The sequence below is a fragment of the Chelon labrosus genome (genome assembly GCF_963514085.1).
Source record: "Chelon labrosus genome assembly, chromosome: 4".
Lineage (NCBI taxonomy): Eukaryota > Metazoa > Chordata > Actinopteri > Mugiliformes > Mugilidae > Chelon > Chelon labrosus.
In genome coordinates this window covers 7,607,612-7,630,412 of record NC_140340.1, presented here as the reverse complement: position 1 = coordinate 7,630,412, position 22,801 = coordinate 7,607,612, and the positions used below count along the sequence as shown (strand labels likewise).

The 22,801-nt window shown below is 47.9% G+C and overlaps 1 protein-coding gene across 1 annotated transcript in view; it reads left to right on the top strand.

Annotated features, from left to right (window-relative positions):
* Positions 1–3,661: 3,661 nt before the first annotated feature.
* Positions 3,662–22,801, top strand: part of rassf5 (Ras association domain family member 5) — a 28,181-nt gene continuing 9,041 nt past the window's right edge. Inside the window, exons 1-2 of the mRNA XM_084543078.1 lie at positions 3,662–4,412; positions 18,056–18,183. Coding sequence (XP_084399204.1) covers positions 3,665–4,412; positions 18,056–18,183 — 876 coding nt within the window. The 5' untranslated portion in view covers positions 3,662–3,664. The remainder of the gene's footprint in view (positions 4,413–18,055; positions 18,184–22,801) is intronic.

The following is a 22,801-nucleotide window of genomic DNA, read 5'->3' as shown; positions in this document are numbered from 1 at the left end:
GAGAAACAATAAAAAACTCAAAACGGCTGCCAGGGCAGGAGTCTGGCTCTCCCTGGGAGGCACTGGAAGGTAGGAAAAACTCAAGAGATAAGTCCAATGTTAGCAAAAGATGAATCCTTTTAGGCGTAAGGTGAAAACCGGAGAACTAGCACAAACCATGGCATACAGAATTATCTGGCACTGGAGGGAAGCCACGGCCAGTCTTTTAAAGAGTGTTTGATTGGAAAGTGGTCGCAGCTGTGTCATGTTCTCCCGCCAGAATCCTGCCCAGGTGAGCCTAATGAGAGAGAGAGAGAGAGAGTAAAAACACCAGCACTGGAAACCCAGGACCATAACACGGTACCTGTTAGTAGTGATGAACCGGCAAGGGAGTCATGGACGACCATGGCTCATTGATTGACTAGAATGGAAGAAGGTGGCCTGGTCTGATGTATGTATCACTCTGGCATCATATGGATGGGCGGGTGCCTATGGCTGCGTTCAGACTGCAGACGGATCTGATTCAAATCTGATTCCTTCTCATATCCGATTTTTAGGGCTGACTGTTCACACTGCCTTTAGCAAGTGTCCAAATCGGATATGGTTCTGTTCAGACTGGGCCACATTCTTCACCGGTCTGATAGGTTGCTGTAGCAACGAGCGGAAGCGTCATTCAGCACGTGTATTTGTCAGACGTCATATAATTGCGACAGCGACAAGCAAAACAACAACAAACAACACGATGGATGTACGTCACGTCAGTGTAAAGATTTATAAGGCATGCAGTTTCTTCCTCTGTCCAAGGCGAATTGTTTTCAAAGTCCTCCTCCATTGTGATAGCTGTAATATCATTGTCCGTGGCCGTAACGTGGCTCCTCCACAACGGAAATAGGCACGCGGTCTGGCGCATTGGTTCTGGCCTGGCGTCGCGTAAGTGACGTCACGGACAGTCAAAACCCATCTGAGTGTTGGGAGCTGTTCAGACTGAGACGCATCTGTCCATATCCGATACGAATGCGATATGAAACTACCTCTGGATGTGGTTTGCAACCGTTTGGCAAAAATCGGATTTCATGTGATCTGTCAATGTTCAGACTTCAAAATCGAGATCCGATTCAAATCTGAATGGGCTAAAAATCGGATTTTGGCTGGCAGTCTGAACGCAGCCTATGAGTCACTTGTCTGGGGAACACACGGCACCAAGATGCAAGGAGGTGCCACACGCTTGGTGGTAAATGCCCGGACGTGGGTTTCCTAGAAGATTAATAGATCGTGATGAAACCATACATGTTATTTACTTAACGGGTTCGTGGTTGTAATGTCGTGACTGATCACACGTGATCAGAATGGTAGTCAGGGCCACTGAGGGACATTTCTGTGTGTCACCTTTTTATCACCTCATCACTTCCTGTACTCTCTCCACTGCCGCCTTTCAAATGCACGAAAGGCCAAAAATGACTTTTAAAAAAGTTGTTTATATACAATAGTATCAGGGTTTCTGACATGCAGGATGCTATGGATCACGTCAGCTTAACTAAATAAATCTGTCTCTGTGTGTTTTTGATGAAAGGAGCACTTGAGTTATCTTCTGTTTTATCCTACTGGCTCATCACTTAAATGGCGTCACGTGACTTCAATAGTGAATTTACTTCTACAGCATATCACTGTCGATTCAATGAGTGAGTTGTGACTGATAACGACTGATTGTCAAAGAGTCTCCAGACAAACAGCACTGTAGCTTTTTAATGTTTCATTCGTTTCTGTTCCTGTTGATCTTTAACCGGAACAATAAGTCATGTCTGTGTGTTTTATCAGCAGGAATCCCGGTAAAAAGAGAAGAAACGCGGTAAAAAGAGAAGAAACACAGACAGGGAAACTCGGCGCTCACCGCAGTGTCTTCTTTACAGAACTACACGGGCCCAGTCTGGTTCAGTGTGTAGCAGAATAACTCTGAAATGACATTAGCCAGTGTGGTCTCACTGGGGAAATCCCAGACTTTGTTGTTTATTATAGAGATGTGCATGAGGTCAGGGAAATTCTTTGAATGCACTTTACTTTTAGAAAATGGATCGCTGCTTCCTCCATTATTTCTTCAAGGAGATGTAATGTGATCGGAGCCGCTGGAGTCAGTTTTCAAGCCAGAAATTGAAAGTAAAATCACTTCATTGTCCCTCTTGTCAGTGTAGAGGCAGCGTGGCTACTTCTGTGTACGTGAATTTCCTTAAAAGTCACTGAGGTCACAGACGACAGTGTCACAGTGGTGTGTCTACACTCTTACGCCTACACTCTTAAATACTCCGATAACCAAATAAATAACAAAAAACAAGCGTTGTGACACTGTGAAGTAAAGAGAGTGAAAATGAAAGTCTCAGCGTGTGGGTGTAGTGTGGGCGTAGTGTGGGCGTCCTCGTGGACTTTCTCAGATCAGTTGGGGGGGATACGCTCAACTGACTGTGGTTTTTTTTCGCAGCTCATATGACGTGCTTTTGGCAAAGTGGAAAATTTGATTATTGTTCTAGTAGCCTACACAAACAACAGAGACATTGTGTTGTACGGTGTAATGATTACTTAATGGGTATTTGATTTGTGTGACACAACACTTGAGCTTCACTTAAGCCTGAATTCACGATTACTATGCAATAAATTTGTCACAAAATATCTAAGACTTTTAAATATTTCCCAGAGTTAAATCTTAATTCTAATGTTTATGTGTCATAGCTATTCATTCCAGTCACTGTGATTGTAGGTTCTGGTTTATGGCAGTTCATTTAGGACTTAAGAATTAGACTTAGATAGACTTTATTAATCCACAAGGGAAACTGCTTAGTCACAGTAGCTCAACAAACAAAAACAGGCTTGGTAAAAAAAAAAAAAAGTAAAATAAATAATAATAAATATGAAACAATAAAAGGACAGTAAAAAGAAAAAAAAATTAAAAATCAAACCATAAAATTAAACAAAGGACAGAAAAAAATAAAAAATAAAATGAAACAATTAAAGGACATTAAAAAAAATATTAAAATGAAAAAATAAAAGTACAGTAAAAAATAAAAAATAAAATTAAACAGTTAAATTAAACAAAGGACAGAAAAAAATAAAAAATAAAATAAATGAAACGATTAAAGGACAGTAAAAAAATTGAAAATAAATAAAATTAAAAGACAGCAAAATAATTAATAATAAATGAAACAGGACAGTAAAAAAATAAAGGAAAAAAACAAAGAAAATAAAAATAAAAAATCTAAGAAAATAATTATAAATAAAACACAATACTATAATGTAAAATAAAATTACTATATTTTCATATGTCCAAATCTACAAGAAATAAAAAATAGAAGTAAATATACACTACATACTAGATAAACGATAAAGTGAAATTACTTTCAGTATTTGTTTTACAGGTTTACAGTAATAATGTTAATATCCAGTGACGTGTTTATTAATATTTCATTAAGCCTGCCTCTAACTCGTACTTTATGCCCAGGGATTAGTGCGCGCTCCTGTTGCTCGCAAGGGAGCGCGCTCTCGACATTTAAAATCTGTCGGTTCCCTGTCGTCGCTACTACACGCATGACACACGCGGGGGAGAGTGGAGTTTACATTCAGGGCACGGAGCGAAAACACACACACACACGGACGCACTCCAAACAGACAAACACACCAGCGTTACAGGGGCAACGGGGCAATGGCGTCCGCGAGTGTGGTGGGGCAGCACCCGGGTCCGCACAGGCTGGACTCGGAACCGCGGCTGTTCTTGAAAGTGTCCGACGGCAGGAGGAGATTCAGCATGTCAAAGAAATCATCCAGGGAGAAGATAGGTTACGGGAGAGGCGGCACTTCTGAAGGGGAGACGAGGACTCAGTTGTCGTCTCCGAGTCCGGCGCTGGAGACGGCGGCGAGAGGAGGAAGGATGCCCGCTGAAGGATGCGGGGCTCCGGCTGGTCATGCTGCGCCACGTAGCCCGGGCGGAGGAGATGAGGGCACCGCCGCGACACGGGAAAGTCAAACCTGGCAGGCAACCAAAGACTGCAACAGAAACACCGACTGTGACACACACTACAACTCGGCTGCTCGCAGGGGGACCTCGCTGAAGGGGTCGAGCATCGCTGTCATGCCGAACGGATCGGCCGCGAACGGACACAGGAGAACGCACCGGCACCGCGACGAGCCGCACGGGAGACGGGGCTCTCGGAATGGAGACGTCTGCGGTCCGCCCCTGGATCGGCTCACGCAGGGAAAGACCGGAGTCGTGAAGCTGGCCCGAACGGAACCTCGCCGCATGGAGGCCTGGACCATCTTCACAGGGGGCGTGATGGACCCCCGGGTGAAGACCGAGAAGGGAGAAGGACACCGGTTCGAGACCAGGTCGGTCACGCAGGACTTCTGTGACGCCTGTAGCCGACAGATCACCGCGCAGGCACGCAAGTGTCAAAGTAAGTAGTTGCCACAGATCATGCATTCATCTTTTTGTGGAAATGACTACACTCCACAGGCATTTAACATTACACAATTTAGGAACGTGACTACTTTCAGTTTATGTTTTATGTCCCTTTATGAGATGAGTGTAGACAGGCAGACTTGTCTTCTTTCTGTAGGATTATAAGGCTATGTGAAGGGCACACACACACACACACAGGACTCTTCCATACTGGTGTCTGTGTGTTGGTACACAAAACAAAAAAAGTGTGTGTCTTTGCGAGCGAGCCAGCGTGACGGGGAAGGACATTTCCAAACATTTCCTCTACAGGCACAGGCCAAAAATCCTCCCATGGAAAGAAAAAAAAAAAAAGAGCCCATTATCTTGTCCTTCCAGAGCTGCGATTTGCAACCACGGCTCAGAAGAAGGAAAGAAGGATAGTAGGAATCGGAGTGGCGCATTGGTGCAATCATAAAAAAACACACACACACACACACGAAGGAAACGTTTATTTAACCCACAGTTAACAAGAAGGAAATATAATAAAGTGGCTTAATAAAGAGAAGGAGGGCTGGTTTAGTGGTGCAGGGGTTAAGAACATGTATTTCTGGGTCACATCTGTTCAGACGCCGTCCACCTGCACAGCTCGCAGAAAGTTTAGGCTGAGCCAGGTTGATCTGGCGGTGTGTGTTTAATCCACCTTGAATATATAAAGTGGAACGACACACACACACACACATGTCCTTTCAGCTGGAAACGCCGAGCTCCGTCTGAGGAACGTTTGTGTGCCCGGTTCTGTCCTCATACCTTACATGCATTGATTGTGTGTGTGTGTGTGTGTGTGTGTGGATGTGTGTGTTCATGAGGGCATTCTGCTGCTGAGTTGGCATTGTGTCAGCAGCAGCTCTGTCACGGGGAGGCTGAGGCTGCAGAGCCGTGCGAGATAAAGCAACTGAAAGCAGGATTGAAAGAGGTTAAGGAGAGAGGGAGGAAGGGGATGGATCAGGAGTGGAGCAGAGGAAACTGAGGAACAAGCATGAAGAGGTGGAAGGAGTGGGAATGACAAGCGGTTGGAAGCAGGGATGACAAAAATAGGGGGAAAGAGACCAAGGGCAAGTGGACGTGCTGTGGGCAGGGTGATCGGAGTGAGGAGAGACAAAGTGCTAGGGAGGAAAGAGCCCCTGTGAGTGAGGGATGAAGAATAAGAGCAGGAGTTCGTCCAGCACTGCAGCGCTGTCTGATTTAGTGTCCTATTAGCCAGGGCTCATCGGAGCGAGAGCAGAGATTACTGGAGCACAGTTCGCGCACAAGTCCAGAGAAGCGCGCACACGCCCAAGCTCCTTAACGGCCCCGCAAACCCTCGCCGAGTTTTCTTTTCTTCAGTAGCCTCTGTATGGATGAGGCTAATTAGCCGTGCGTCCCTGCCAGCTGCAAACCTCGGCTCCCTGTTCTCAGAAAACATCAGAGGTCAGGACCAGCCGTGGGGGTCACCAGGCCGTGCAGATTTCAGGCACTTGGAGGTATTTTTGTGGGGAGAAATGCAACCGAAGCTGCCGAAATAGAAACGGCGCGCACGCACTCTCCTTTCAACTACACCCAGAAAATGACAGGGAGCGGGAGACGGAGGCCTTGCAGCCATAAACAACCATCATTCTGTGTCTTTGTCTCACTGCCTCGCTCCCTGTGCCTTGCTTTAATTTATCACCCTCTGTCTATCTGTGCTGACTTTGCTTTGCTGCATGTGAATCCGGTAGGAGCAGCTATGCGGCGTGTCCCCCCCCCGGGACAGCTGTGGCCCTGTGGAATCTGTCCGTCTAGGCACCAGCTCTCGGTCTTGTGGTCTGCTGCTCTGTCGTTGTAAAGTCTTCTGACTTTCATCTGCGTTTGTGGTTTTCAGATCTTCACGTCTCGTCTCGGGAGCGAGATGAGAACGTGATTAGTGGCTCGCCAGTCTTGATCTATGTGTATGGAGATGCAGCCTATATGAGCCATATATGGCCTCAGGCCTTAAGGAGGCATAAAATAATGAAGCATATGGCCAATATACACAGATCAGCCACAACATTAAAACCACTGACAGGAGAAGTGAATAACATTGACCATAGTGTGACAATTCAGTGTTCTGCTGGGAAACTTTTGGACCTGGCATTCATTCATGTGGATGTTACTTAGACTTGTACCACCCACCTAGACCAGACCAGGCCCCCCCACCCCATAGCAATGACACTCCTTGATGGCAGCAGCCATCCCCAGCAGGATGCAGCCTGACACAGACACACTCACAAAAATGCTTTAGGAACAACTAAAAAAAAAAAACATGAAGAACAGCACAAGGTGTTGACCTGGCCTCCAAATTCACTAGATCCTAAACTGATCAAATATCTGTGGGATGATTCACAGAGGACCCTCCTCTCAAAGGCCCCCCCCCCCCACTAACAACATTCTCTTACCAGACACCACAGGACAGAAGGCCCATGTCCATTCTCTGACGAGTCACAACTGTTTTGGAGGCACAAGAGAGACGTAGACAATATTAGGTCATAATGTTATGCCTGATGTGTCGATAAGTGTGGCAGGTTGCGTCTTTTTTTTACTGGCATTAATCTCTCTCATTTAGAGATCTGATTTATTCTGTCATGTGATTGAGGGAGGTGGGATGGCGGCATCCTTAATCCCATTTTAAATCCCAGGAGTGGAGCCGTTGAGATTAGAGACAGAGACAGAGACAGGGCCAGACGTCAGATTAATATTTAATTAAACCTTTTCATGCTGTTGTGGCATTAGTGCGTTAAAGACATACTGGATTTGTTCCTCGCTACAATCTCTGTCTCTGACTTTCTTCACACAGTTCCCACTTAAATGCCCGTTGCACTTAAACCCCCGAACATTGCATCTAACCATTATTTAATTATTCAAGCTTCTATTAAAACCTTACAACACAATGTAAGGGTTAAATCGGTTAAAGTGTAATTGAATCATTATATATCATTCTGTGTTGCCAGGGTTAGGAGTTATAGTTGCTGACGAATGCAAAGTGAGCAATTAAATGCCCAATCTTATATTCTGCCGCATTATCGTGTGTTATAAACCAAACAAACTGCTCATAAATGCTAACCAAAAGGGATGCTGCTGTGCACGTTTAATTAAAGCTTGAATAAATTACTTTATACCATGGAAATATATATATTTTATTGCTTAGTCTATAACAGGGGTGCAAAACTCAAATGCACGGCGATATTTATTGAAAAATCAACTGCGAATGTCTCTCCAGATATGTAATAGTAAACTATTTCATATCGCAACAAACTTAAGTTTTGCTTAAACATTGAATCTGGAACAAGCGAATGTTAATATTGTAAAGACATGAGAAAAGACATATCAGTGGCAGTCATTTCTTATTTAAATAAGAGTTCACTTTTGAGTTCACTTTTAATGGAGACCGTTTTTTCAGAGGCTGGTGGTGTTTCGTTTCATAGCGTCTTCTTATGTCATATACTTTCGTTACGGCCTCGTTGGCTCCGTGAACAGATAATCTGTCTTGTAAGCTCATGTTTTCCAGCTTTCATTTGGTCATTTTTGGGGATTGGTGGCTTGAATTTGCGGAAAACGACCGGTAGAATGAGGTTGCTAATGAATGTCAACAGAGGAGGAAGGGACGCTTGCTGGTTTTGATTGACACGCCAACACACTAGGATAGCATTCTGGGATTTTTAGTATTGGCAGTGCATGCGCTCTGTTTATGGAATAGGCAAATATAATTGCACCATGGACCAGATTTGACAACAGTGGTCTATAAAATGTCCCCAAAAAGCAAAAACAAATCTCATCAGCCTTCATTTTCCCCTCACGTTCCTTTTGTCCAACCACAATACGGTTTTTACGATCACACAAAGAAAAGCAGTAAGTCTGTTTTTTGCTCGGTGAATGACCTCATTGATTGTAAAATAGTTGCCAATTACGTAGCTGTCACCAGATAGCGATGTTTTGCAGAGATTGTTCAGAGTGGATCACTGTGTACTTTGGTTTGTTCTGCTCTTGTCAGAGCTCCTCACAACAAGGTGAACGCCCGGGAGAGCGACGCTTCTTCAAGCGCTGTTTCACAACGAGAAAGCAAAGCAACGCAAGACCGCATACTGTGAATTTGTCTTCCAGGCGGTGCACACACACACACATGCTCACCCTCCGTCACAGTTGCCCTCCTTTCTTCATACCCATGACATTCCCGACGTCTCTCCAGGGAATGCATTATTTCCTTAAACTTAAAAACGTCCTCCCTGTCCTGCCGCTTCCCCCCTGGTCCACACAGTGCAGGCCTTGTCTCGGGAACCTTCCCAAGACTCAGTTCGCAGTGGAAGAAGAAAACATAGGAGGAGGGTTGTGTTAAACGGCTCATAACCTTCTTGTCCCAGCATACCATTGCTGCCTCTCTGCCCGACCTGCCGTGACTATAGCTTGAACGAGACTTCAGCCAAAGCATTCCTTTACATGCTCACATGTCTGAAGCTGAAATCAAACAGAACCTGTGTTTAAAATGGAAGAAGAGTCATACGGGTTCTTCAAATGACCACATAACCCTCGTTTAATGAGGTATTTTCCTTCCTGTGGGTCGTGTTTTCAGCTTCTTAAGGCTCATTTAAAGTACTGCAGGACATGGACGCCGTAACCAACGCTGGTGCGAGCCATTTATGCTTGTGCCTCGTCAGTCTGGCTCGCCACCCAAACGCTAGTCGGCGCTGTGTCTTCTTTGCCAGTTGCGACTTCCTGCTTCACTTTCAACAATGGCGACTGAAACCTTCGCAGAAATTTCGCCGGAGACGAGTCGTACAAATGTTTGTATCTCCGAAGCTCCTCAGCTAACCTTTCCTCGATGTGTTCCATCTTTATCGATCCAAAACAATCAATCAATCGAAAATTGCGCAGATGGAGAAACAGTCGGAAATACTGAAGCGGAACCAGGCTAGTACCAAACGGACCAATCGCAGCTCTTGCGGTCTGTGGAGGTGCATGCCAGCTACGGCGCTAGGGCCTGCGTAGGCTCTGCACTGTCGCCGTACTACGTTGACGCAGAGGCCTTTTACCTCTCCACGGGGAGAGAGTTTTCTTCAGTCATGCTGCTTATTGTTATTTGGCTGTGATTAAAACCTAAGAAATATGTGGCATGAAGCTGGAGCTCTCTTCACTGAGCATCGCCACTCCTCTTTGTGTATGTATGGCAGAACAGTGGCTATATTTAGGTTGCCCTTGCTGGATATTGATAGCAGGACGGCAGAGGAAGAGGCGGCCGGGGCAGAAAAAAGAAGGCGACAAAGACGCTCTTTGAACATCTGGTCTCCAGGTGACTTGCCGTCATACCAAACCAACACAGGAAGCGCGGTGAGAGGTGGCACCAGAGCAGAGCAAGTGCCACCGCTTGTGGTTATGTCATCTACTTGTGAGTGAAACTGGTGAGCACGTCCTGTTCCACCAAACCCTTCAGGTTTTAGAAGTAGGGCAGGCAGGAGGAGGACTCCCTCTCCTCCCTCCTCCCCTTTCACGCCGCATGTCGATGAGCCGCGGACTGCTCGTCACCTCGGCCCACACGCACGCACGCCACAGGTGATGCGTGTGCCTCACGCCGACGAGATATGTCACAGTCCGACGGTTAGACGGCGAGCTGACTCACTTCCCGTCAAACTGGGGCCGTGGAGTTTTTTTGCAAAACAAGGGGGGACTGTGACGTCACCGTGACGTGGTTTATGTGTGAAGGTGTCCTTGGCTGCTGAATGGAGAGCGTAACTTTAGGAATAAGAAAAAAAAGAGGAAGGCTCCTGTTGCTGGAAAGAGAGGAGAGATCAGAGAAGACAGGCCAGTGGTTGTATTTGGGGGTCTCTGTCTCTTTAAGCTAGCTGTTTGTTGCTGCAGAGTGTGTGGGTGCTGCAGTAGAGAGAGAGAGGGGGAGAGAGAGAGGGAGAGAGGAAGAGAGAGCAGTGAGAATACAGAAACAGTAGGACGAGAGGGGGACAAGTAGAACAGAGATTTAGGGCTCATGACCGCACGCTGAGGGCTGAGGGTTTGGGTGTAGGCCAGAGGGGGACAAGGGTAAGGCAAGCAGACAGGTGAGAGCGCTAGGTGGAGTGTGTGAGGAGTACAGGTGGAGGGGTGGCAGAGCGTGTGGAGAGGGGGCTGTTTATTCGGAGCGTGGCACCGGTGGCAGAGTGGCTACGCTGGGATGGCAGAGGGGGGCACTGGGGGGCTTGGCGCTGGGGCAGTCCGCAGAGGGACAGGGCCGGACAGCGGCGGCAGGAGAGGGGGTCCGGCGACAGTTACGCGCACAGGACGGTGCCTGCCGGATGGCGCCACCATGCTCCATCCGTGGCACAGATAGCACCCCTCGTCCCGGGGCAGGAGGAGGAGGAGGAGGAGGCGGCGGCGGCAGCGGCGACAAAGGGGGAGGCCCGGGTGGGGGACTTCAGGTCAGGGGCGGTTGAAGGCGTCGGAGGGGTGGGCAGGACGTTTCTCGGCCAGGTGTCGCTGTGTCTGGAGGAGGTGAGGGGGGACTCGGAGGGGGAGGCCGGCAGCGCCTGCTTCGGTCAGGTGTCGCGGCGGCTGGGGCGGCTGCTGAAGAGGCTGCCCAAGTCCCGCTCCTGGAGTGACAGCTTGAGAATCCTCCGGCGATCGTCCTCCAACGGATCTCTGCTTAACACCTCAGGTATGGAGATGACAGCGGTATGGAGATGACAGAGTGCTGAAAACTGGAATTGGAATCAATTCATGGGAGTACAGGGAAGAGGGGTCAGTGCTTTAGGAAAATAAAAGTGGATGAGTGGACATGTTGAGTGGACAGGCTGGCCTCAAAGGTCGGCCACGGGCCAAAATGTTTGTGTATTGTGTGCAGCAGTCTGGCTATGTTTGAACCCCTAACGGCTGATAAAACCCCCCCGTCGCTTTTGTGTTGAGGCACATAGTGTGTGTGTGTGTGTGTGTGTGTGTGTGTAAGATCGTGTGTGAAGCTGCAGACCGGTTGGATAAAGCAGAACAGCGCAGTAAACGGGTCAAATGATATATTCTCGCTCCGGAAAGACGTCTCTCTGACACAGACAAACGCTGAAGATCCAACTCAAGTGAATTATCATATTGACTTTCGTATTCGTAGCAGAAATTTGAGCATGCTGGAGGCTGCACGGCATCGATCCCCCCCCCCCCCCCATGTTTTCTCCAAATAGAGAACCGACTAATGCCCTGCTTTTTTTGATGAATAGATAATGCAACAGTAGCACAAATGGTTGGCTGCTGCAGAATCATTGATTCTTTCACTGGATGAGACTGACAGCTGAGTTAAGACGTTGCTTTGTGTGTTTGTGTGTGTGTGTGTGTGTGTGTGTATGTGTGTGCGCGTCCTCCTGTGTTAGCCTGATAAGATCCTGACCAAACATGACTCAGTCCGTCAATACCTCACCGCTCCACCTGAGTGACGTCATGCTGCAGGCTTTGAAAGCTTTACAAAACGGCTTCAGCGGCGCGAGCGAGCTGCTGCGGCCAGATAGTGGCTATATTTAGCCGGCGTTCCCCTGTAAGGAAACCCAATTAATCCCTTTAAGAACGAACCGGCCCAAACCGGATCCCTCACTTCCTTCTTCTGCAGCATCTTCAAACTATATTTGTCAGAGTCAGATGACGCCAGCCGTCTGGGATATTTTCCTCAGATGCTGTGGACTTTAAAGGAATATGACAACTTGTTGGACGGGACAGTTAACAGGTTGTAGGATGTTTTTTTAAAGTCGACTAATACGTGGTGAAAGTCGAGGTCGACCAGTCTGTGACGTCACACATAAAAACACAGTAGAAAGTAATGCTTTGCAGCAACGACATCTCTGTTCTTGACCTGAATACATAAGCTACGCAGAAGCTATGCAGGATTTTCTGCAAGGTAATTGAAGCTTGAACGCAGGCTAATGTTAGCCGTAGCCCACGTCAACACCATAAGCACCGGCAGTCTGATAAAAATGGTATATCTCCAAAGCCCTTTGTGTGTATAGCAGCTAATGTGCAGCCTCCTTCTCTCTGTTTGGTGAAGTTGTTAGCTGACTGCTGTCCAGAGGACCTGGACCGTTCCTCTGCTAGCATTAGCATTAGCCTTTTCAGATGCATTGCAGTAGTTAGTAGATTTGTTTTATTTCAGTACTGACATGTCACGGTAGTATGGGCTTCCTCTTTTACTGGAGTATTTCCACACACTTGATGAACCGCTGCTAGCTTGCAGCAAAGCAGCGACCCACTGGCCTCCTCACCTGTCTTCTCCGTGGCGTCCATGTCGTTATTGTCACACAATCGGCGACTAGTCGACTTCCTGCTTGAAGCGTCACGGCACAGCAGTAATGTCGACCAGTCGGTGCAACCCCTAACAGGCCGTGTGTGATTAAACTGTTCTGACTCACGTAACTGTGGCCAACGTGTCAGCTGTGTACTGTACGCGAAAACAAAACCCTAAAGGGGGCCGCCCCTCCGTTTCACACAACTTAATGTCGGTTTACTCATCAGGAGGAGCACCGAGTAACCTCAGCATGTGAGGAAAGCCGCCGGCTCTCGGGGAGAAAGAAAGTAATCCCGGTGATCTCATCTGGGGTTCTCTCAGGTTGGGCTTAGAGGCTAACAAGTTAAAACAGAAAGCTGGTGGCGCAAACTGCGGGGGCGATGAGAGCTTTGAAGGAATGTGGATATTTCCCAAGGAGGCACCGTGACGGGAAGAAACAGCCTTATGTCATTTATCGTAATATGGAAAATGGAAAATCCAGTGTTAGAATGACGGACACATTATGCTTGATTGATTCATTCTTTAACTTCTTAAAATAGCACATAATTAGCAAACATGTCAAAATAAATCTTAACCCTAAGGTCCGTTTACTTCATTTCTTCTAGAGCTTCCGCCCACAGCTTAGGGCCTCCATGAGCCGATGGCGTTTGCTCAGTTGCCATGGAGATAATTCAATTACCATGACCTATAATGTTGAAACTTTGACTGCTTGATCGCCTCAGCCAGTTCCTTTAGACATCAATGCCGTAGGATGTGGTTGAAAGGTGCGGGGGTTACATAGTGAGTCGACGTTGTTATTCTACATTCATGCAGTTATTCAGTTTGATTTAGCCTCCGTTTGCAATTCAAGTCATTGTACCACCGGCAGAATTAAATTTTTTTCCACTAATTTGTGCTTCCTTTCTCATTTATTATGAATTATCCTGCTGTACGGTCAGGGGTAGGCTACTGCAAGATGAATAAAAACCACATATTTGTCACCAACCACAAAAATATTCACAGTTTAAGCAACTCTGTGCATTCAGCTTCGTTTGTTTGCAGCTTCCTGGAAAGAATAAGACTTTATAAAAACAAATGAAAGCCCGGCCCCTCTAACTGTTTGTCTAGTTGATTCGCGAGAGCATCTGCAGGCACACAGATGCACAGATGGAAGCGCTAAGATAGAGAGAGAGAGAGGAAGATAGACTCGTTATGCACGGATGTCAAGGTGAAGAGGGTCAGACTTTATTTCTCGTTAGGATCACATTTGTTTAGTCGCACCGGCTACGTCGGCGTATGAATGTGTGTGTTTGAAGAGACAATGTGAATGAATCACTCAATGTGCCAGGGGATGGACAACTGTAGTGTGAGTAGCTTGATGTGCCTGTGAGGCGCACAGCAGGAGGACAAGGATAACTGCTCTGAATCGGCTACGATGGGATCAGACTAACTAAAGACCCCCCTAAAGCTCCTCCTAACTCCTCCATTAGACCCCCAAAGCTCCCTTTAGGTTCATTACTGGCTGTGTTAATATCCTCGCCCCCGTGTTACGGCCATCTAACTGCTGCACGCCCCCCCCAACTGCAACCAGACGAGGAGTAAACACAATATGCGCCTCCCCCCCCACCTTGAGTCTCTATCTGGTCCCACGCAGACATCCTCCGTGACCTGGGAAACTCTTCTAATCTGTGTTTTTACCCGCCCCTGTCTGTCGCACACCCACCGTCTCAGAGAAAAACAAAAAACAAACAACAGCCACCCACATCCCCTATCTTCCAAGTCCCATCTCTTAGTCCAGTTTCTGATTACACTCGGGAGCGTTTCAGGTTTCAGTAGATGAAGCTGAAAGGGGACAATTTTCTGCCTCCTTGAGCTTCAGACAAAGATGGGAGTGGAGATTTACAAACATGACTTTGAAGAATGTCCCTGTGTGTGGCAGCCTAAACCATGAAGGTGTCCTCTTTTTGGGAACAGAACCGTCTTGGTTAAACAGAATACGATCAGAGCTCCCTCTTTCCTGGCCGCTATCGACCCGACTGCAGCAGGGGAAGTTAACACAGCCACCACATATAGATCTTCACATACTGTGCGCTACTCTTTCCACTTGTCTGCATGTCTGTCTGCCTGCCTATCTGCATCTTCATCCCGGATCTCTCTCCCCGGACGGTTAAAAAGCAGTCAGACTGGAATGACAAAAGTGGGGGGGGGAGGCGCAAATATGAGACTGGCCTTCCGTGGCGACACATAACACGAGAGCCCGTCTTCATGTTGAGACAACACACCGGTTCCTCCAGAACAGATGCAGATGCCGCCGCCGACAAGCTTTTGCGGCGCCACTTGATCACAGCATCATTGCCATCCCTTCGCATCCTGTGGCGCTGGAGGTGTGTCTGAATACTTGTGAGGCAAAACAGTTGAAGGGGCAAGAGGCGGGGCACACCCTGTACAGGTCTCCAGTCTATCACAGGGCTAACACAGAGAGACAGACAGCCAGTTAACCTGACATGCATGTCGTATGAATAAAGTCAGTAGATCATAAAAATTACAAAACAAGAGACAGAATGACAAATACCAAGCACATTTCTATTAAAGAACACACAATAAGGATATTAAAATCTTAATAAGTCACATGCACAGTTATACATAGTACAATGCACAGTGAAATGTATTTTTTGTACCTGCAGCCAGTAGTAAAAGTAATACAGTAAAAACAGTAGTAATTGCACGTAGCACGCTAGGTAAACAAAATAAATGTATAAAATATAGACTGTAAACTTGAAATGTAAACTTAAATAGGGGTAGCTCGTATATACATACATTTACAATATTTTAAAGCAGCTGTGTGGCTAAAGTGCAGTGGTGCAGTGGTGTTTAAGTCCGGTTAAGGCTCCGAGTTGGCGATAGAAACTCTTCTTCAGCCCCTTTGTCCTCAGACAGCGGAAACATCAAGTGGAAGGATGATGAGAGCTCAACTTGATGAGGCTGAAAGGATCACCTATTAAAACTGACAGCTGAGCTATTAGCTTGTGTTCAAATATATAAATGCTTTTAAAGGAGTCCAATATGGACAGTGATTGAAGTTTTCCAGTACGGTACGTGAAGCTTCTTCCAGTTAAAGAGAGCACAGTGAAGCCGTCCTCCTTGATTCGGGGAAGTGCTCTGTGACGATATGAAGTCAAAGGGCGTCTCTGCCCTTCTCTGGAATAAAAACATGGAAGTGTATAAAACATAAAAGTACCTAAAAAAAAAAACCCAGTGTGGGTCTTCAAATTAAACCCTTAACTTCTTCATTTGACTGTCTGTGCAACAATGTACTTTCCAGCAAATAGAAAAGGGAAATCCCCCCCGCTACCAGTTCCAATTTTTAGTCGAAGGGGGAGGGAGGGAGGAGGGGGGTGATTTGTTTACATTTTTGCTGACTCCTTCGTCCTCTTCCACTTTCTCTTTCATTCACCTCCACTGTTTCTCTCTCTCCCGCTGCGCCTGCAGCACCGCACCGCGTGACCCTTAGAAACTGGCGAGGGGGGGGGGGGGTCGGTGGATCAGCTCTCCCCCTGCTCGTCGGCTCTCACGCTCACTGCATCTTAAGGACGCGCACGCAATTCAAGGCCCTGTGTTCGCACCTCCTCACCCAGGCATGGGACAGGCTGAACTTAAAGCCGCTGAAACGATCCGAGCTGGACCAACCCTGAACACGTCTGTGAATGTTTTGTCTGAAAATGCTGAGGTGCCATTTTTTTCGTGTGTGTTTGTTCACGAAACACGGTTTCTTATCAGTGTGGGAACACTGGGATTTCAAGTGAACCCTGGCATGCTGATCGTGTAGGTGTGGAGCAGGGGAACGTTTCCACCCTCTACTTGTTTCCCTTGCAGCTATCTTAACCTTAACATGAATTATCAGAGTTTAAGACCCTGCCCAAGTGATCACAACCCAAACACTGATTTCTGCCGGAGGCGTCTTATCTTGTCCCGATGTTGAGGCAATCCAGAATGAGGATGGATGGAGTGAATGAAGGAAAGGCAGGACAGGAAAGGAGTTTCTCTTCCCTTCCCTTGTGTGCTTCCTTTCTCTCTCTCTGTCTCTTTCTCTCTGCAGTGACCTCTAAGCCGCCATGAGGCGAGCATCCCTTATCTGAACTCTCCTCTTTCCTCGACACATCCCTCCTGTCAGCGAGGCAGTCAGCCTTTCCTCCTCCCTCCCTCTGACTCCGCCGACCGGTCTCTGTCACACTCACGTACTTGTGCTGTCAAACTGTCCCCTGTCTCTTTTTTACTCTCTCCTTCTTCGACCCCTGCTTCGGTGAACAGACCCTCTGTTTTTCCACCGCGTCTCATTCCAGCGTTAGCGTGAAGTTTATGGCCAGTAGTTCAATCCTCGCACCCCTTTCACTCTACCAAGTGGCCTTATGCAAGCAGAGCTCTTCCCTTTCATCGGTGGTCATCTGAAGCACGTTGCCATGGTGACAGCGCTGATGCTGAGTGGTAGAGACGCAATGGTGCGGTGTCCCCTCTGTTAGCAGACGGGAAAAACAGCCATTCATGATGCGCTGTCTGCGTCGTTGAAGTACTTCTGTATTTTTAATAAGTCTTGCCGAATGTCGCCTTTCTGCTTTTTTTTTTAATTTTTAATTTGAAGTAGCCCAAAAACCACCAAAGGGACCTGACTCAGACTTTCCCTCGAGCTGCGTCTCTCTCTCTCTCTCAGCAAGTTTTAAGATCTCTCTTTTATTTTCTGTAGTTGCGGATTATCTCACCAGCTGAGGAGAAGTGAGATCTGAGGCTGTGGGAAAAGCCTGCGGCCCGCAGTAAAGCCTCGGGCGCATAAACAAGCAGAGGCTGACATAAGTGGAACCAACGGAAAAAAAATTTAAAGAACAGTGGAGTATTTTTGGGGAAGCTTTAGGGGGAAGTAGCTCAGTCTATTCTTTTTCTGGCCCGAGCAGTAGATCAGGGCTGACGGTGGCGTCGCTGTCGGCTGGCCTTGAATGTATAAGCGGAGTGAGTTGATCCACTGCTACAGATCTTTATATAGACATTATTTAATTGTTCTGTGCTGGATCTTATATGTGCTTCGTGAACTTTCTTGAGATGCAGGTGGACTCAGATGTGTTCGATTAGGGTATTCAGATCAATGCATGTCTTTGTTTGCATGTGCAGGCGTCTATTCTTGATAACTCTGCTCGTAAATGTGCGTTTTCAGTAGTTTGGTATAGGTGTGAGTCTGGCTTTGGCCACTAGATGGAGCTAGTTTTCTGGGTAATGTGAGACTAATGAGCAAATCAGAATTTCTAAGTGGCACAGGTGACAAATCTCCACCTCACACTCAGACAGGAAACAGGCCACATTAGAGGGCCGCTGATTTCACCTTTCACTCTTTCTTCTCTCACCAGACTGCAGCTACACCTGTCACCTGGAGTGCGAGAGTCAGGTCCAGCTCGACTGCAACCAGAGGGACAGAAAGCCAGAAGAAACTCCATCTCCCAGAAGCCGGTGCTCCTCCGCGGCTCCTCAGCCCAAGGTGAGTGTTTTTTTTTGTTTTTTTTTAAATAGGACTGCGGAGAACTATTTGTGCCGTCTTCAGGGAGAGCTCAGAGGACGAGCTTGAACTCTTTGTGAGTTTGCGCCGCGGAGTCAGATGAGTCAGGGTTGGGTAATGGTAGCGCTCGTTCTGCAGCGCCTCTCCATCCCTGCACTTTTACATAACCATCCTCCGCTTTCACAACATCCTGTCTCTCCTTGGTTGCCTACTTGTGCATTCATTTATGCGCTCATTTGCTTTTTTATTTATTTTTTTTGGTCACAGAACGTTCTCAGGACAGAATATTCTACTCCTCCTCCTCTTCTGCCTGCTCTCCTAATTTCATTATTACATTACGCTTGTTGCCGCCCTCATTCCCCTGTTTTCCAGTGGGGCATCCTGACGTGCCCACTTTCTCACCTCTTCTGTTTTATCGTAAGCGCTTCTGCACATTCATGCGTCCGTATTCCCATACACGGTACATGTATGTACTTTTCAAATAGTGCCTCCCTCTCTGTTTGTGTGAGCACACGTTTGCACAAGGGAACCTGAAAGAGTGTGAGTCTACAGGCTGCTCTTGGCATCCCAGCAGCAGTCACCCACGCGTTGTGGTCCGCGCGCAGGCGAGAGAAAGCTGGATGACCACGCGGTGCGGCTGCAGAGCGTTGGCAGCTACGCGGTGCCCGGGGGGCCAGATAAAGCAAAATTAGCCCCCCTTGGTAGAGCGCCAGGTAGTACTACGCTTCTAGAGAGCACGAGGAAATGCACAAACTGCACAAATCTGTTCTCTTGTTTGGTGCCAAGCGGCAACTTCTAAAACTACGGTTCAGGCTGTTGTAATTTCTTTAAATATCCCCCAACAAATAATTGCATGTCATCTTTGTTGTCATTTTTGGCTCAGCCACTGCAACTCTTCAGTTTTTAAAACTACGTAGTTAAAGATAATAATGAACTGAGCGATGATGAAGTCTGTCTCTGAGGTCTGTGAACTCGGTGACTGTCGCTGCACGCACTCCGATTTGGTTCCTAAAGAGCCCCTGCGCCGCAGACTAGAGGAGAGATGACAGTTTATTTCCTGCAGTCCCTTGTTTTTTTCTCTTTGCTCTGTTTTACCGCTGTGGCGGTGTGTGTGTGTGTGTGTGTGTGTGCGTGCAGTTGTTTCCCCTCTATTGTTACTTGTTGTGTGTGCATCAGCAGAAATTGATCCCCTTTCGCCCCAGTATTCACCGCCACTGTCACACACACACACACACACGCGGTGCAGGTTTTTCATCGACTTGAAGACAGCATGAACGTTGTTCACTGCGCATATGTGTGTCTTTGGGTGTGTGTGTGTGTACGTTTATAGCATCCCACCCCCTGCATGCTGTCCTCTCCCTTACTGATTACACTGATGGAAGTGAAAAGCAGAACTGCAGGCAATCGGTCTTCAGCTGACACAATCCTGGCAGCAAAGACGTCCACCACAGCTTATAAGCTTGCAGATAATTGTGTCTGAGCAGATTTAAAATCATGCTACATGCGTAGAAATATCATGTGCAGTGACGGGGGGTGCGTTAGTAGCTTTTCGATGAGGGGGGTCACCGCCAGAGTCGGAGGGCAGATTGTAGGGTCAGCGCAAGGTTAAAGGTCGCTCTAATCTCTATGCCCAGGGCAATCAGTCATGATTTTCTTCCTCTCACCTGAAGCACCGTGAGCGCGCCCTTTCACAAAGGAATCAGCAGCAGATTTGTAACGCTGCGCCTGTCTCTTGCGGGTTTTAGCGCCGACACAATTAGCCCTAATTACGGCACGGCCCTATGTAAAAGCCGCATGTGTGGTGGTTGTGATTGTTGCTAGTCAACCGTTGCATGCTGCTGCAGAATGTCAGCAGCGGAGCAGCCATCTTGGCCAGCCTCTTCCTGCCCCTGAGTTGCGCTCTCACCAGTGTAACACAGGAGCTGCGAGGCTTCCTATCTGCCCCTCATCGGCATTTCTCTCTCTGTTTACCCGCGGCTCTCTCTCTCTCTAGCGGTGCGCCTCGTCTTCTACAAGAGGAAGTGGCCATGCTCTGCAGGGTGCAGCTTGCAGGAAGAGAGAGAGAGAGAGAGAGAGAGAGAGAGAGTGGAGGGAGAAGGGGGAGGGAGCTTGCAGGCTGATAACACACTCAACCACAGATGGTTGAGCAAGGTTGCAAGAGAGTGAGGGAGGAAAAGCGGCTGTAAAGACAGGCAGAGAGGAGAGGAGAGGAGTGGGAGAGTGTAAAAAGAGAGGAGCTGAGTAGGAGGAAGCTGTCTCTCCGGTAGTTTTTGCCAAAGCAACGGAACGAAGAGGAGAGAGGAGCTAGCTCAGGATCTGGGAACATCTTCCTGCTGCAGCCAAAACATCTTCTGCTGGCTCCTCACTCTCGACCCTGGGGACGGACGGATGCTTACACAAATAAATTCCGGCGTAATTGACCTGCATCTTCAACCGGGGGCTTGAATTAAACAGTCTGTTCCTCCGCAGAGACACGGGGCAGGACGCAGAACAGGATGCGGTATCGCATGCATGGCTTTCCGTGTGTTTGTTTGCGGCTATAACAGGTGCTCTCAGGTGAGCTGCGTTAACTTGAAACCAGCCTGTAAACTGACTCCGTGACACCGCCGCGAGCCTATATCTGCGCGTGAGGCCGTGTGTCAGCGTGCCAGGTGCATATACTGTACGGTCTGCGTGGATTTGTGACACCGGCGTCAGAGCATTTGAACCGCACACACACACACACACGCACACGTCAAGAGGAAGTGACACGTCTGTGCTCACTCTCCTATTATTTCCTGATCCCCTCTCCGGTAGCACCTACAGTGCTCCGAATCTGAGCCGAGTTCACCTGTTTGGCCCCTGGAAGGTGGGACAGAAACTCTCTGGATGCATCAGCAGAGGAGCGCTGACTTTTTCTGGATGAGCGAACGACACTTAGATGCGCGTGGACTCTGACTGGGGCTGAGTGTCGCTTCAGCCGTGCATTTCAAGACAGCCCGGCACTTCCTCAAGCTGTCAGCGTGCCGCCCTGGTGCTGTTCTGGTGCCAGAAGCCGTCCTTAGACTCCCCCCTCCATGACCGTCAACACGGTGCCGACCCCCTCCATGACCAGCAGTAACAGCATGAGCAGCGGGTACTGCAGCCTGGACGATGACAGCGAGGACTTCTCTTTCTTCACAGCCAAGACCTCGTTCTTCCGCAAGCCCAAGCACGCAGCTAAGGTACAGAGTCTGGATAAAACTCACCCTCATGCATAAAACTGTGATATTATTACAAGCTCAGAAAGATAAGATGACTGGCGTTTCAGCGGGGCTGGGAACCGAGCTGACATTTATATCAAAAACATGCTCTAAAAAGCAGAAGTCTGGAGAGGAAGTGGTGGAGTTTGTGCATGTTTGAGCAGGCCTCGACTTTACGTGTGTGTGTGAGTGAGCGCGCGTGCGAATGTACGTGAGAGTGTTGCTGTCATGCGTCTGCGATGGGAAGCATCGATCTGCCGGCTTGTCGGCCTCGCTCGTCAACCTTGATGCCTCCGGGCGGCTCGTTTGTCAAGTGAACGGCGAGTATAGATTCAGGCGCAGCCCGAGAACACGGTTCCTGCCGCGTGGTTTCATCTCAGACCTTTAGGAACAGTCTTCAGATTGAATGTGCGTGAGCAGAAATAGTGTGTAAATGATGTGAACCTACAGATTCCAAAGAGGTGTCCTCTCTACCGTGTGTGGGTGATGTTTCCTCAGAGACAGATCTGATGCTTTTGCATTTATGTGTGTGTGTGTGTGTGCAGGGGCATCTACTTAACAGCACTTTGTAGTTACCATAGCAACTCTTGGTTTTGCTGGCACCATTCGCACTTCCTGAGATTTTGTTTTGGCTCTACTGTACATTCACTTCTCGCATAATTGTGCAATAAACCATAACTACAGTACGTACAGTGCTGCTCTCTCTCTCTGCAGGGTGCTGCTCGTCTGCGGTCAGATTTTCTTTAGCATAAATGAGAGCGCAGCGAGACAGTGTGAGAAGCCTACGTGGACCTTTCCCGTGAAACATTTCTTAGCCCTCCTCTTGCTGTCCTTGTCCTGCCCTGCCTTTGGTGTCTGACTTGGAGAAGGTATAATCTCTGAATAATTGACCAGCTGCGTTGTCAGCGTGTGGAGTCAGTGTTGCGGCCATACTGACACAGACGGGGTATTGAGGTTAGCTCGTCTGGCCTGCCAGCGCTGGAGCTGCCAGCTCATTAGCCTGGCACCATACAGCTAGAGAAAAGCAGTGTAAAAATATAATGCAGAAGCACTGTTCACTCGTGAACATGAGAGAGAAGTGCTCTTTGTTCTCGGTGGTAACTGATCTGATGTCTCTGGCACTAAAAGTAGCCTTATGGTAGACTGCATTTTTACAGAGCGAAGTTCTTCCCGTGTGTTTGAATATGCAAACAAGCTATGCAAAGGTCTGTGTGGCGGTTCAGGAACAAGACCACACCTTGAAGACATCATGTCATTATTGCAAAAAAGGAGGGAAGGGATGCTCAGGGATGAGAGGTGTCACGGGAATCAGGATGAAAAAGATGAGCTGTAAAGACTGGAGGTGGGCTCCTGATGGAGAAACCCAGGGAGTGAGACTC